The 14,975-nt window shown below is 34.9% G+C and overlaps 3 protein-coding genes and 1 pseudogene across 6 annotated transcripts; 3 read left to right on the forward strand and 1 right to left on the reverse strand.

Moving 5' to 3' along the window:
- Window positions 1–1,317: 1,317 nt before the first annotated feature.
- Window positions 1,318–3,341, reverse strand: LOC104706528 (rho GTPase-activating protein 1-like; annotated as a pseudogene). The gene is made up of 5 exons (XR_015563649.1): window positions 3,070–3,341; window positions 2,724–2,820; window positions 2,441–2,495; window positions 1,841–1,956; window positions 1,318–1,746 (listed from the first exon to the last, which is right to left on the reverse strand). The product of XR_015563649.1 is annotated as a rho GTPase-activating protein 1-like (transcript).
- A 1,070-nt stretch (window positions 3,342–4,411) lies between these two features.
- LOC104706529 (peroxidase 60-like) lies at window positions 4,412–6,017 on the forward strand. The gene is made up of 4 exons (XM_010422728.2): window positions 4,412–4,687; window positions 4,804–4,983; window positions 5,085–5,250; window positions 5,453–6,017. The coding sequence occupies exons 1-4, from the start codon at window positions 4,469–4,471 to the stop codon at window positions 5,887–5,889; spliced, it is 1,002 nt and encodes a 333-aa protein (XP_010421030.1). The 5' UTR covers window positions 4,412–4,468; the 3' UTR covers window positions 5,890–6,017.
- Window positions 6,018–9,158: 3,141 nt separating this feature from the next.
- LOC104706530 (putative fatty acyl-CoA reductase 7) lies at window positions 9,159–11,681 on the forward strand. Of its 3 annotated transcripts, none has more exons than XM_087463091.1 (10): window positions 9,159–9,237; window positions 9,369–9,490; window positions 9,580–9,785; window positions 9,891–9,991; window positions 10,111–10,303; window positions 10,402–10,563; window positions 10,685–10,766; window positions 10,872–11,138; window positions 11,272–11,396; window positions 11,489–11,681. In XM_087463091.1, exons 1-10 carry the CDS (start codon window positions 9,159–9,161, stop codon window positions 11,640–11,642), a joined length of 1,491 nt encoding a protein of 496 aa, XP_087319217.1. In that variant the 3' UTR covers window positions 11,643–11,681. The 3 variants fall into 3 exon arrangements, with proteins under 3 accessions (XP_087319217.1, XP_087319218.1, XP_010421031.2); XM_087463092.1 differs by having other exon boundaries at window positions 9,159–9,234; window positions 9,387–9,490; window positions 9,580–9,794; XM_010422729.3 differs by having other exon boundaries at window positions 9,159–9,234; window positions 9,387–9,490.
- Window positions 11,682–13,488: 1,807 nt separating this feature from the next.
- LOC104706531 (uncharacterized) lies at window positions 13,489–14,646 on the forward strand. Its single transcript, XM_010422730.3, has 2 exons — window positions 13,489–13,812; window positions 14,007–14,646. Exons 1-2 carry the CDS (start codon window positions 13,677–13,679, stop codon window positions 14,387–14,389), a joined length of 519 nt encoding a protein of 172 aa, XP_010421032.1. The 5' UTR covers window positions 13,489–13,676; the 3' UTR covers window positions 14,390–14,646.
- Window positions 14,647–14,975: the final 329 nt, after the last annotated feature.

Consider the following 14,975-nt stretch of genomic DNA (forward strand, 5'->3'; position numbering starts at 1 on the left):
CAAAAGAATCTTACTCGTGAACGTTTCGGAAAGTTGATTTAACGTTTGGTAAACTTTTTTTTAATATAGCTTAAGCTTTATAAATATTTTTTAATAATTAACTTTCGTTGATCATCTATTATTCTTATTCTTCATATCTCTCGTCAGAAACAATTCAATAAAATTAGAATGTGATTTTTAATTTACAAAAGTAAACACATTAAAAGTTATTTCTTATTGGTGCGAATGGACAACACTGTAGTTTTTCAAAATAACAGTACATGTTATATGGTCAAGTTATATGGTCAAGTCATTATCAGCATTATAGCCAAGATCTTTCATGCAAAAAAAAGCTAATACAATAAACAGAAATTAGTTGGAAGAAATAATTAAAATACAAATAACCCACGTGAGAAATTCCAAGTGCCAACAAACAAAGTATGATCATCAAGAATAAAAGATAATAAATCATGGTGTCAAGATATTATTCCAATATAGTGCATGATAATTTGTAAAGAGATTTTTTTAAATATATTTATCAGAAAATACGATCTCGTGGAGAAGTGTCTTTCATGCAATTGACAACCAAAAATACAGTATCAAAGAACTTTTAACTTTAGAATCGATAGATTGATTTTTATGTTGTAGTATTGTGTGCTAACTGTTTGTATAGTAATTTTTTAAAAAAATCTTTTTTGACAAATATTGGTATATTATCAACGATTGAAATGTTACATTTTATTTCTTAAAACAGGGGATTTCGTTAATTTTTTTAAAATACTATCAGTTCTCCTTTTTTCAAAATACCTTTTTAATACTCTACCTAAGTCACACAGTATACTACAAATACTCCATTTTAATATTCTGATTTTGTTTTTTGGCCATTTTTTCTCCTTCAAAAGTAATGTTCAATAAAATCAATATTCGGGAAAAGGCGTATCCAAATACGTGAATAAAGTATGCAAATGACGTGCAACCTTTTTTTGACCCACTAGAAAAAAGTTACATGACTATACAAATATGTTGAATTCAACTATCCTCTTAATGATATTCCCCTCTGCAATATGCTTTTGTCAATGCACTTTTTGATGGGGGTTTGTTTCAAATGGTCCATTGGTCCATTGAAGAACCAATTTTTAAATCCATCTCTCCCATCATCTCAACTCTTATTTTCTACTCTACTCGTATCAATATTTCAATTTCCATAGATGCAATTAATTTGTAGCTTTTACAAACAATACCAAAGGCGGATAGGGAGAACATGCTTTCACAATTTCGTTGCCGAAGCATGAGAGAGACACCGGTTTACAAATTTGGTTAAGTATTGGTATGGACGGATTATCACAAAGAAGGCAATTGAGAACATTGACCAAAAAATATAGAACAATGTCACCAACAGAACCACATTAACACATACAGAACAAATCATACAACATTTGATTTTGAAGAACAGCTCACAGTCTCCTCAATCATTTTTGTTTAAATATGACTCACACTAAGGTAAAACTTCATAATTAAACCTTGTTGCAGACATACCTGTGTCATATTAGGTGCGAACACCATGGCGATGTTGCGTGAATTCATCTTCTTAAGATGTTCATATTGAACAACATCAGCCATTAGATTGATGGCCCAGTCAAGCAGAGCAGCTTCTGTAGGTGGAAGAAGCCTAACAAGCTCGACATATTCCTCTTCTGTTTGGCACTACATCACCTGTTCAGGCGACAACGAATCAAGAACGTTTGTAGGGTGTTCTCTAAACCATGCCTGATACAGAAAATTAGACAAAAAAAAAAGAGAAACCAAAATTAATATTACAAGTTTTGTGAATGAAATTTGTGTTTCTGCATACATTACATACCTTGATAAGCCCTGCCAAACAGTGAACATCAATTCGTTCAGGTATAAATCCTCGGTTTAGTTGCTCCCTAACCGCCTCTTCCTCACTATTCTCAGTAGTGAGTCTAAAAATGCCCTCTGCAACATATAAACAGTTTTGCATCAACAAAAGAATGGTTGGTACACAATTGCCTCTTGAATCATATGATAATTGCAACGTTTCGGTTGATACCCCAAAGACTGTTGCACTAAAATGATGAGATAGCAAAAGAGGTAAGAGATGAGATAAGCAAGCAAGAGCCAAGAGCAAGGTTAAAATTGCATAGACACAGTTTTCCCCGTTTTAAACATTGATCTCATAAATTAATCATGTAGATTAGTTGGATGAACAATGTAACAACCTTCTCATAATCTAACTTCAGCTAAGAGATAGTATCCAAGATGCATTCATATAGGTCAATAGCCCAATCTTGAAACGGTTTATACAAAGAATGAGCTAATCTAAGTTGCAGCAGAAACATAAAGCTCTAAGCTTCTAATTAGGCTTCCAGAAGTAGAGAGGTTAAACAAACAAGGAAGCCTAACCAGAAGCATTCTGTATCCATCTACAACCGATGCTTACCGTAAAATGCAAGATAAGAATGGATCTTAATCGCATTGATGATCAAATTACGAGCCTAACTGATAAGCTTTGGAGCTTATCAGAATAGAAATGTAACCAGAAATAATGAGAGAGAGAGGGGTATTGCGCCTTTAATGGCGGAGAGGAAGATATAGAGGAGAGATTAAGAATTGTTTTATTGATTATTCATTTGATAGATTGTTTTTACAAGACCCGAGAGAACCTAAATACATAAACCAAGAGAAGAATGGCATAAACGGTAATTAAGCTGAAATAAGAAGACTTGAGCTTCTAATATTCTTCTCCATTTGTCAGGCCCAGTAAGGACCCAATCACAACTCGTATCACTAACCATCAAGTTCTTGAAATGTAGTATCCATCTACCACAATACATAAACCTATGAATCTCTTACAAGAGAGCTAAGACACCCTTAAATTCTTGAAAATCCTAGTTGAAGGAAACTCAGCTGGACAATGTACCTGGCGCTTGGAGCCCTTCTGGGAACTTCAGGCTCAAACTCAACAGGCAAATCCAAGAAGCCATTGAAACGATCGAAGGTGACGTGAGCCACGTGGCGGACATTGGTGGGCCATCCCGATCTCCATACTACAGAGCTCCCTCCGATTACTCTTGTAAGAAATCAAAGATCTCCTGAAAATGGCGAACAAGAAGAGCCAACAACGAAATCTGATCTTCCCCACCATCGTCTTCGCTGCTCCGTCTTGTCAAATCTTGTTCTTCGATTGCAAAGTCAACATTTTGCGCGAATCTAGAAACTGGGTTGTTGTTGTTGTTCCTGCTCCGGAGAGCCGCATTGGAGGAGCGAGACGCATAGGATAAGGAAAGAGAAGGTGAAGGAGAAGCGGTTGGAGATGAAGGAAAGTGAAGGACTTCAGTCATGGCGCTTCACACAAAACAAAAAGGAAACAACTTTGATGAGTTTCAAATGTGGGGATGTTTGATTGAAGACGAGAGAAGCTACATAGCTCCAAGATTGAGGATGATTGATTAGTTGGGTTTTGATTTGGGTGGGTATTAACTGGAACCTATTACATTCAAATCCTAATTTTAATTTGATTAACCAATCACAAATCGGTAACTAAATATGTGACACAAATAAAAATAAATTTTAACGAAATATAGTGGTAAACAATATCAAAACAAGTATATAATAAAAATGAGATAAATATTAATATAATAATAGTATAAAATATATGAAAAAAATAATTTTATTTTTGTAAAGAAATAAAATATTTAGAAATACAATTAAAGATTATAGATCTATATGCAAATGGTCATATGACAAAAATAAAATAAAAATGAAAGTATAATTAGGAGAAACACAATTTTCAGTCCACTAATTCGACGTAAGCAACAAAGCAAATGAGGTGGGGTCAAATAATATGATTAATCGATAGTATAATTTTGTATGATTTAACTCTAAATCTATTATTACATTATTCATACATCTTTGAAAAGAACAAATCTTGATATACATTTTTTTTTTGCCATTCTTGATATACATTATTAACGTTTAAAAATCCTTGTCACTGTGGATTTCGTTTGGGCAAAATCACTAAATCAGTACTCTTTAAATGATTTTTTTTTCTACGTCTTTGGAAAATACCCGACCATGTTCTATGCGTAGGTTAGTAGTATCCACGTATCCATGATATATACCATTCAAAAATTTGACCCATGATTAAAGAAACACTTCTTTCTTTTTTTTTTTTTAATTTATTGAGAAATTTTAAAGAAAACAGTTTTTGAATTTGGTTTAACAAATAACATGAGAGATTTGATTGTGTGTTTAAGAGATAAAAGCCGACTTTAGAAAATCATAATGTGATCCATATGATATGAGTGAACTAGAATCAAATATTATATCCATGAAGGCACGTTGGAGAATCGTGCTTGTCACATATGTTATGTATATTAAACTTAGAACACTATAAAAGTTTATAACATTATTCTAAGAGTTGCCCATATACATATTAGGGAATTCATATTAAAAGTTTCAACCAAGAATGGCCGTGAAGATCTCGACCACTTCAGTATTGATCCTTTCTCTTGCTCTGCTTAGCTTCAGCCATTGTTGTTATGGCCAGCTTCGAGTCGGATTCTACAATAAAGATTGCCGAAACGTCGAAAACATCGTATCTAGAGTTGTTGGAGAGGCATTCTTCAAGGATCCATCCCTTGCACCCGCAATGATCCGCCTTTATTTTCACGATTGCTTTAGCAACGTAAGTTAGTTCATAATACTAGTACTTATACTTAACATTTTCTAGAACTTTCTAATAAGTCTTAAAAGAAATAAGTATCGATCTTTGATGTATTGATATAATGATATTTTATGTAGGGATGTGATGCATCGCTTCTTCTAGATGGTACAAGCAGTGAGAAAAAGGCGTCCCCAAATCTAAGCGTACGAGGATACGAGTTGATTGATGACATTAAAACTGCGGTCGAACAAGAATGCAGTGGGATTATTTCTTGTGCTGATATCATAGCTCTGGCGACTAGAGATCTTGTTACTCTTGTAAACACATTCATCTCAGTTCTTTTTACTACGTCTTATATATAGTTTATATGTTATGTTTTCCTTATCGACTGCCAAATTTTTTTTTTTGATTTAATCAGGCAAGCGGAAGAAAAACATGGTATGCGATACCAACAGGACGATTTGACGGTACGGTGTCTTTGGCTTCGTCTGTGGATTTGCCATCTCCTCGGTTGACAGTCTCGCAAACAGCTGATAAATTTTTTGACAGGAAGCTAAGCCTTACCGATATGGTTCTACTTCTTGGTATGAAAAGTGAACATACTACAACTTCAGATCATATTTTTGTTGTCATTTACAAGTTAAACATGCATTCTACCAAATTCAAATTCACTTTATGATTCGGTCGTTATATTGTTAGAAACCACTAGGCTATGTGTTATAGTCTTAAATAATACTATCAAATTTATAATGACATCTTTATGAGTTATATTTGATATATTTATAGGTGGACATACGATTGGAGTGACACATTGTTCGTTCATCATGGATCGATTATATAACTTTCAGAATACGAAACTCCCTGATCCATCCATGGATTCTAAATTGGTCCAAGAACTAAAATTCAAATGTCCTCAGGGTTCGTCAAGTGATGGCATCATTAATCTGGATCAAAATTTTACGAGTTCCAATACTATGGATGTATCTTTCTACAAACAGATAAATTCTCGCAGAGGAATCCTCCATATCGATCAGCAACTTGCCATCGACGGAATGACAAGTAAGATAGTGACGGATATAGCCAACGGTAACGATTTCTTGTTTAGGTTTGGTCAGGCAATGGTGAATTTGGGATGGGTGGGAGTTAAAACTAAGGCCAACGGTGGGGAGATAAGAAAATCGTGTCGGTCTTGCAAGGATCCATTGTTTTGCGCAACTAGTTGAATAAAAGCTAGACGCCAATTGTGTTTTAACATTTTTGTTGTTGTATTCATCTGTCCTTGTTATTTTTAATTTGGTCAACCCGTCAAACTCCCACATGATTATTAATTAAGTCTGTTACTTGTGAGACATACTATCGTGATTTGGTATTTATACACATTCCAACTCATTTTATGAAAAGTTTTTATTATGTTGATTAAAATAGTGCTGCGTGTAGAGAGGTAGATATGCTTTCAGAGTAGCTCTTCAAAGCTCGATACTACTAGTACTAGAGAACAGGAGACAGATTAAATTTAAGAAGGTACATAATTTTATTACTCAACAAATCTAAACTATTCGATTTGCTCTTTCGAGTTTTCTCCTGTTAACTTCCCAAAGAGTCTCAAACTGTTGCAAGTAATAATAATTGTGTACGTGGTTTGCCTCTCACGGAGTGACTCAGTCGAATTAATCAATCTCTATCTAGACCAAAGAAGTAAGTTAATATCACCCAAACCTAACTCTCGAGTGTGTCCTAAATCGTCGACTGGGGCAAACAAAAAAACCTAGCTCGTGTGAAGAACTCTTGGTTCGGTTTAATTTAGTAAAAGAATAATTTGTAGAATCCAGAATATAATCAAAATCGTTATCCCCTTGATATCATAAATTAACGTTTAATAAGGGATTCGAAGTCGAACGAACATCAGGTAGCAAATTTAGTTAATTTTATAATATGAGTCGTAATCAAATCTATTACCTTCTTGATCTATAATAATGTCCGGGGGTTCAAGAAGATATTAATTTAATATCAACTGTTACTATCTTAAAAAAAAAATCAACTGTTATACTTGTGAGACAATTATATTTTCATGAGTACTGTAATATCTTGAAATTTCTAATAAAAGTAAAATTTTCTGTAGGCAAACCGGCGAGCACATCTGCAAACATTGGTTTTTATGATTTTATCAGTAGGACAGTATTTGGGTAGGGTTGGAGTAATTGATTGGGTCACGGTTAGTTGTTGATATTTTAAAGTTGTAGTCCATGAGAAAATTGAGCGATTTAATATTACTTGATCCATTGAGAAATCAGAACCATATCTAAATCAGATAAGAGCTAGTTCTACACAAATACAGCTTTCGCAGGCCTCGATCGAGGGTAGATATTTACTTCCATATGAGTTACATACATCAATCTTAGCATTAAATAATATATATATATAAACATACAATTTTTTTTTTGGTCAAACTAATAATTTTCATTGAAATTAAGTCTCAAACTCACTCAGAAGAGGAGGAATTACAACCCAAATAAAAGAGAAATACAAGGAAACAGGGCAAAAGGTGCCTACAAAAACTCCAAAAGAAAAGAAACCAGGGATAAATGCAAGATACAGTTTTACAAAGGAAGATACGTGAGATCGAAACATAACAATCCCAACGACTCCATGAGAGACTGTATCCAGTGCAACCCAAAGGGTTACAAGCTCCACAACTAAGGCAAAGGAAGCTAACAACCGGGAGGAAGATCCTTGCAAAACCGGTGAAGCTTGATCATCCAAACCACTCACAAGAGGGACATTTGGGAAGAGAAAGAGGCTGTTGGTGCCAAGATGAGGAAGCATAGCTCTAAGCAGAGACTGATCTTCCCAAATTACATCGACATAAACAAAGATGCCGATGCTAAAGATCGGGACAAAGCCCTTAGTAACAAACAATACTAGAACAAATCTAATAGAGACCTCAATACAAGGTAAAACGGAGTCACCATTGACGTGATCCAAGAGAGTCAAATTGCAGTCCAAGAACAAACCAAACTCAATGACTACTTTCCAACAAGGGTCACAGGGCTCACCATCCCATTCAACACAACTAGTTAAGTCTTTCTCTATCTCAGATTTAGAAAGCCAACTAAGTTTAGTAAATGGAAGGCATAAGAGCAAGAAGTCAGAAGCAAACCTTGATGAGACGCGCTCACTTCGGAACTGACAACATGAACTGCACACGGCAGTAAGCCATCGTAAGGCAACGCCAAGAGAGCCACTGGCCGTTGATACAAAGGATGGGAGATGAGGATAAGACACAAGCACTACCAAAGGTTTCAGAACAAAAATCTGAGGAAGTAGCGGTGCAGAGAGGAGAAGCGGCGATGACGAGAGGAAGAGCGACGGTGTGGAGAGGAAGAGCGATGGTGTGGAGAGTTGCCAGAGCAAACAGGGGAAAGGTTTAGACGAAAAGGAGGCTAGCGACGACGTCTGAGAGAGAGATTTGTCGGAGAGCAAGCAAACGTGAGAAGGAGGGTCTGGTGGATCCGGTGGTTCTGGTGGGGTTGGCGGAGACGGAGCCTCCGGTGGCGGGGCTGCAGGAGGCCTCAGATTGAGGAAAGGAACCGAACACATCGGAAGAGTAAGAGAGGAGGTCGAAATCAACAAAGGGGAGAAGGTCATCTCAGGGAAAAGCTCGCCGGAACAGAAACGTCACCGGAGGAAGGAGTCCTGAGAGATCTCGCCTAGTAACCAACCACTATTCAGGATTAAGGGTTGCCGGAAGAGCAACGCCGGTGGGAAGAGCTCATTTCGTCAAAGGCTTGCAGCTCCTTGGGAGATGTGCCTGGGAGAGAATTTTTAGGGCGAACAGTTCAAACAACAGACATCTTGATTTATATTTTGAATTCATATAAACATACAATTTTTCTTTTCTTTTTGTTAGTCGGCAACCATCTAGTGATCTAGATAGAATCACAGGATTTAGGTCCACTACAGATTCTAAGAAACGTTGCATGTGTTAAATATGCTGAATGCCATCAATGATACGTTCTACAATTAATCAATAAACTTGCATGTTGATCAATGATCACAAATTCACAACATCAATATATCTGAAATTTTAAATTTATTAATCAATAATTACGTACATAAGTGAAATGTGAAAGGAAAAACCGGAGTTTAAACCAACGATTGCTCTCGAGCACCAAACTACTGTTGTAATAGCAATCAGAGCCGTGGAAAGTCATGTTATCAAAGCGAAATCTGACGACTCCGTACCGATTTTGCAATGGTACAAGTGAGATAGCTGGTCAGATGTTGAGGAAAACACACAATTATTAAAGTCACTTTAATTAGTAACATTTTAAACCGCAATGATCCGCTAATTAACTCCCACACGACATACCTCACTCACACCCACTATAAATACACATGTCTCATAGTGCAATGATCGAACATCCTCAACAAACAAACAAACAAACACTTCACTTATTATACATTCTTCATATTAGTTTTTTGAGTTTCAACAATGGAAGCAAACTGTCTTCAGTTTCTTGAGAACAAGACAATTCTCGTCACCGGTGCTTCAGGCTTCCTTGCTAAAGGTACGTATAATTCTACATACTCTCCTGTACCACGAAATATCAACTGAATATATACATATATATATATATATATATATATATGAGCATCTTCTTTTTAACCATTAATTAGTGTCATTATTGTTCATTAACAATTTTTATATTTAAACATATAGTTCTCGTGGAGCGGATTCTGAGATTGCAACCAAACGTGAAGAAGCTTTACCTCCTCGTAAGAGCATCCGACAAGAAGTCTGCGGAACGACGGTTACACTGTGAGGTATATTTTGTCATAAATATGTGTGTAAGTGTATGACTAATTTTTTTTCTTCTCTAGATTATTTATACGAAAATGAATCTTTGTAACAGGTTTTCAAGAAAGAATTGTTTAGGGTACTAAGAAAGAATCTTGGTGATGAAGGTCTAAACGCCTTAATCTCGGAAAAAGTTGTTCCAGTTCCGGGTGACATATCACTGAAGGATATTGGAGTGCATGACACTAATCTCTTACAAGACATGATGCAAGATATCGATATTATCATAAATTCTGCTGCCACCACTAGATTCGATGAAAGGTTGCACAAGTGAATTGCACCCGCTTATTTTTTAGGACAAACAATAATACCTCCTTATTCACGACCTAACTAGCTTATAATTTGGTTTTATATATGTCAAAAAAGATACGATGTTGCACTTGGGATCAACACGTTTGGAGCAATCAATGTCCTTAACTTTGCTAAGAAGTGTGTGAAACCAAAATTGCTTCTCCATGTGTCAACTGGTAAATCCTTTTAACCTTTAAAAACCGATTTGATCGATATACATATATATATATATATATCGATGTACATTTATTATAATTATCTTTTTAAATAAAAATATTTTTGTTTTCTTTTATAGCTTATGTTTGTGGGGAAAGATCGGGACACATATTAGAGAAACCTTTTGCTATGGGAGAGACCCTTAAAGGTAAAAACAAAGTAGACATCAATACCGAAATGCGACTGGCAGAACAGAAATTAAAACGACTCATAGAACAAGGTTGTTCTAAGGAACAAACTGAACAAGCCATGAAAGACTTCGCATTAAAAAGGTTTTGCTTACATTTTCAAATAATTAATATAGAAAATTGATGGTATATATGATGTAACTAATTTATCACATGCGTTGCTCATGTATAATGTTAAACAGGGCAAAGCTTTATGGATGGCCAAACACATATGTCTTCACCAAAGCAATGGGAGAAATGCTTCTTGGACACTATAGAGGAAGTATGCCTATTGTAATTATACGTCCCACAATAATCACAAGCACTATCTCGAACCCTTTTCCCGGTTGGATTGAAGGTTTAAAGTAAGCTATCACCACAAGTCCATTGGCCTAATTTATCATATTCGTCGTTTTGATAGTTACTTTCTATGATTTATCCAAGTACTTGACTCAAATTCTTTTTGTGGTTATTGTATATATGAAGAACCGTAGACAGTGTGATTATATCCTACGGAAAGGGAATGCTAAGGTGTTTTCTCGTCGATCAAAAGACAGTATGTGATATAGTAAGTTCACTAGCCACATTGCCAGTGAATTTGAAAAATGTCAATTAAAATTATATTTTCACTATCTTGATGCTAACACAGAAATGTATCTATATATATAACAAGATACCGGCCGATATGGTGGTAAATGCAATGATCGCAGCAGCAGCTGAACATTTCCGTGATTCAGGAAGTCATACCATTTACCATGTTGGCTCATCTAACCAAAATCCGGTGATATATAAGAAAATTTATGAAATGATGATTCGTTATTTCGTGGAAAGCCCTCTGGTCGGACGAAATGGTATGCTTATAGTCCCAAACCTTACAACAAAATCCACAATGGCTAGGTTCCGTGTATACACGAACCTGCGCTATAAATTACCCATACAGGTAAAAATTTGCATAAATTGCACGTGCAATACATTTTTTTTGTTGGAGTACGTATTCTTAACTATAGAAAGAGCCATAATATTAATTGCATCCTCTCATATTTGTTCCATATTTTTTTGTTTTACTTTTTTAGATATTGGGATTACTAAGTACAATTTTGCCATCGCAAAGAGATACATATGAGCATCACAACCGTAAATTCAAGATGGCCATGAGAATGGTGAAGCTCTACAAGCCTTATGTTATCTTCAAGGGCATGTATGTCTAACTCTCATGGCATTAACCAAACAAAAAAGTAATATGTAAATTCATTTAAAGTAATATATAACAATTTATTGTACCAAATGCAGATTCGATGATAAAAACCTCGAAACATTGCGTATCAAGAATGAAGCTAAAGAGACGGAGAAATTATTCGGAACCAACCCAAAATGTATTGATTGGGAAGACTATTTTATGAATACACATATCCATGGCCTCATGACACACGTGTTCAAGAAATAAACTTCAAATTGAAGTATCATACGGAATCAAGTCAGAAGATGTTTGTATTGCATGTGTGAAGTCTACTTACTATATGTAATTATAATTATACAGATAAACCGGTCGATGAAATAACGATATACAGTGGACCGTTGCTTAATAATATATCATCTATATTTGTAATTTGTCTATTTAAAATCCTTCGGCTTGTCGATCTATGTATATACTCCATATTTCTTTCTAAATTACATCCATATTTGAAAAATTAACAAAAACAATACATATACCGTTGCTTAATAATTTATCATCCATAATTGTAATTTGCTTTTCTTTCTTTTATGTAAATTTTATTTTGTTTCAACAACAGAATGTACAAAGGCCACACTGATAGACCTTGGCACGATACTGAGTTATGCTTAAGAAATTGGATATAAATATGTGTTCTAAAACTATATATAAACGCCACAAAAAAAACAAACAAACAAACATATACAGAAATAGCAAAAGAAACATTAAACAATACTTATATAGTTGTATATTTATATATATAAGACCATTTTTACAACTGACTTGCGCTGTTAATCACATAGTGCAGGTAAAAAAAATGACACATATTTGATGGATATAAATGATATGCAACCACTGACCACTGACACTGTTAGTTACTGTTGAGCAAACCTTCACGGCACATTAAAAGTTTTAAAAAGGACAGTAGCAAAAATATGTTTCCCCACTAGGCTTTCTATTGTTTTTAAACTCTAGCAAGTGAAGATGGTTAAAGTATAGTCAATGCTAATACCGCATAAATAAAGTTGCTACGATTGGTATAGTCAGTGCCGTGCCCAGATTTACAGGGGCTTAAGGCGAAATTGAAATTGAAAGTTTTTTTTTAAAAAAAATATAAATAAAATAAATGTAAAAATCATTTTAAAACATAGAAATTATTGAAAACAAAACAATAATCTTTAAAAACTAAGATATAGTCTTTTTCCTTGTATTTAAATAATGTTTTCACCAAATTCTCATAATCTAAGTTTTTACTTAGTTCTTTTCTTAAATATTTGATAGCAAACTGATTATGATTTCACAAACACAAAAAATATATGAAAGAATGGTGGGGGCTTGAGGCAAATGCCTTTTTTATTGCCCATAGGCACGGCTCTGGGTATAGTAAGTGTGGTTCAACGAATGTGGTTTAAATGGTTCACTGATAATTAAAACTGTAGAATCTTCTAATGAATAATATAATAAGTTTATGGATTTTATTCAAAAAAAAAAAAAGTTTATGGATGAATAGACCCGCAATAAATTGTTTAAACATGACAGAAATGTTTTTTTTTTTGGTGGTCACTAAATGATTGATCAATACTCTCTTTGTTTGCATGAATAAAATGTTCGAGAGAGTACATGATCCAGTCCAGGTTATCTAAGATACGATATAATTCAGAAAAGCTTGCATATATAATTAATATTTGATAAATGTTCTTTATTTCTATTTGGTTTCGAGGTTTTGCTCTAAGTAAACTCCTACTTGAGAAGAGATTTAGAATCTAAACTCTTGAATGATATATGGAGGAATAAGACCTGTATAAGACTATGTATTAAGAAAAAACAAAACTAAAATCCTTACTGACATTTGGAAGGAACTTTAATGATTCATCTATATTGAAGAAACTTAAATGTGACACTTAAACGTACAAAATTAATGGTGTTTTGTGTAACAAGATATACTAGTGTCTCTCCGTGACTCAGTTGTACTAGACATGTGGTGTTCGTATATAAATTATTTATATCTAACGAAATGTTAGGTTGAATAAAAATTTGCAGGTGCAATATATGAAGAGGTGGATGAATTTAAGAGCCGCTAATATAGAAGATGTGCAATAGTACGTTATCTATTTGTGTAAAGGCCAACCACCAAATATCAACGCAATTTGGTTCCTTTAATAAGTATTTCTTTTATATAAAAGTTACATACGTTCCCCATATTCTCATTCAAGATATCTAAAGCCATCAAATCCATAAGCTATTTGTTGTAATTTAAGGTTCATCGAAATGGCGAATCAAGCAACTTTTGCAGCATTCTTCCTTTTTACTTTAGCTGTCTTCTCCAACATGGAGCTCTCGGCTTCTTCACTTGTCAGCGGCAAGGTCTCTTGCCTTGACTGTCACCACGATTTCGACTTCTCAGGTCTACTCTTTCAACTAGTTGAATGACTTGGATTTTTGTGTGTGTGTCATCCAAGTTTCCAACTTATGCAAATCACTTACACCACTCATCACATTCTTACGTAACTTTTAGTCAAAAGGGGTGACGAAAGTTGATATCTACACTATAAGTTTCTTGATATCTAGACCATTTGTATTGTATTTGATTATATTCAGGTATTAGGGTTCTAGTAAAGTGCGATGGAGAGAAGAAACAGATAACCGCAATGGCAGCTTCAGACGGATCTTTCCTGACAGTGCTTCCCGCGGCCTACAAAAAGGGCTCTATGAATTGTCTTGCAAAGCTCTTGGGAGGTCCTGAGCAACTCTATGCTCACAAACACAACTTGGTCTCTGAACTGGTCATGTCTAAACACGATTCCAAAGTTTTAACTACCTCAAACCCACTTCCCTTCTCTCTCTCATGCCCCAAACCAACCGAAGATAATGTTGGAAATATGATCGGAGATTCGAAGACTGTTAATTTCCCAGGGGCAGGAGGTTTCGGATTTCCACCAGCCAGCTTCTTTCCCTTCTTACCAATCATTGGTATCCCATGATTTTAATCAAGTGTTACATTTAAGTACTCTAAAAGACATATTTATAGCTATGTTTTGTTGTTTACGTGAATCTCTGTTACAAATTAAAGCCAGCAAAGACAAAAGGTTTCAAATTAAATGATTTTAGTGAAGATATAAAGTATGTTTTATGCATTAAGAAAATGTTGCCTCTTGTAGTTTTAATCAGTTGCCTTTGTAACGAGTTTGTAATAAGAAGGTTGGGTTACTCCAACGATATAATACGTTTTATGGTGATATTCGATGCTTTTACGTAGTGGTAATTGTGCAACTAAAATGAAAAGAGAAAAATAACCAAAATTTTTTTTAGGAAAAAAAGATAGTCACCTACCTCAAGTATAGCGGAATGCATGAACACACATGCGAACTACGGTAAAAGACATCCAGCTACACGACTTATATGTAATACATGGCCATATGTCTGAAGTTTAAGGTGTTATGTGCGGAACACCATACACATCAAATCTCGATAAACCGGACGATTTGTGACGGTGTTGACTCATCGTTGACTCATCGGACCCGAATTAAAATCCTATCGGATTTACTAATCAGAACCCGAGAACCTGAC

The sequence above is a fragment of the Camelina sativa genome, chromosome 8 (assembly GCF_030686135.1).
Source record: "Camelina sativa cultivar CO46 ecotype springtype chromosome 8, ASM3068613v1".
Lineage (NCBI taxonomy): Eukaryota > Viridiplantae > Streptophyta > Magnoliopsida > Brassicales > Brassicaceae > Camelina > Camelina sativa.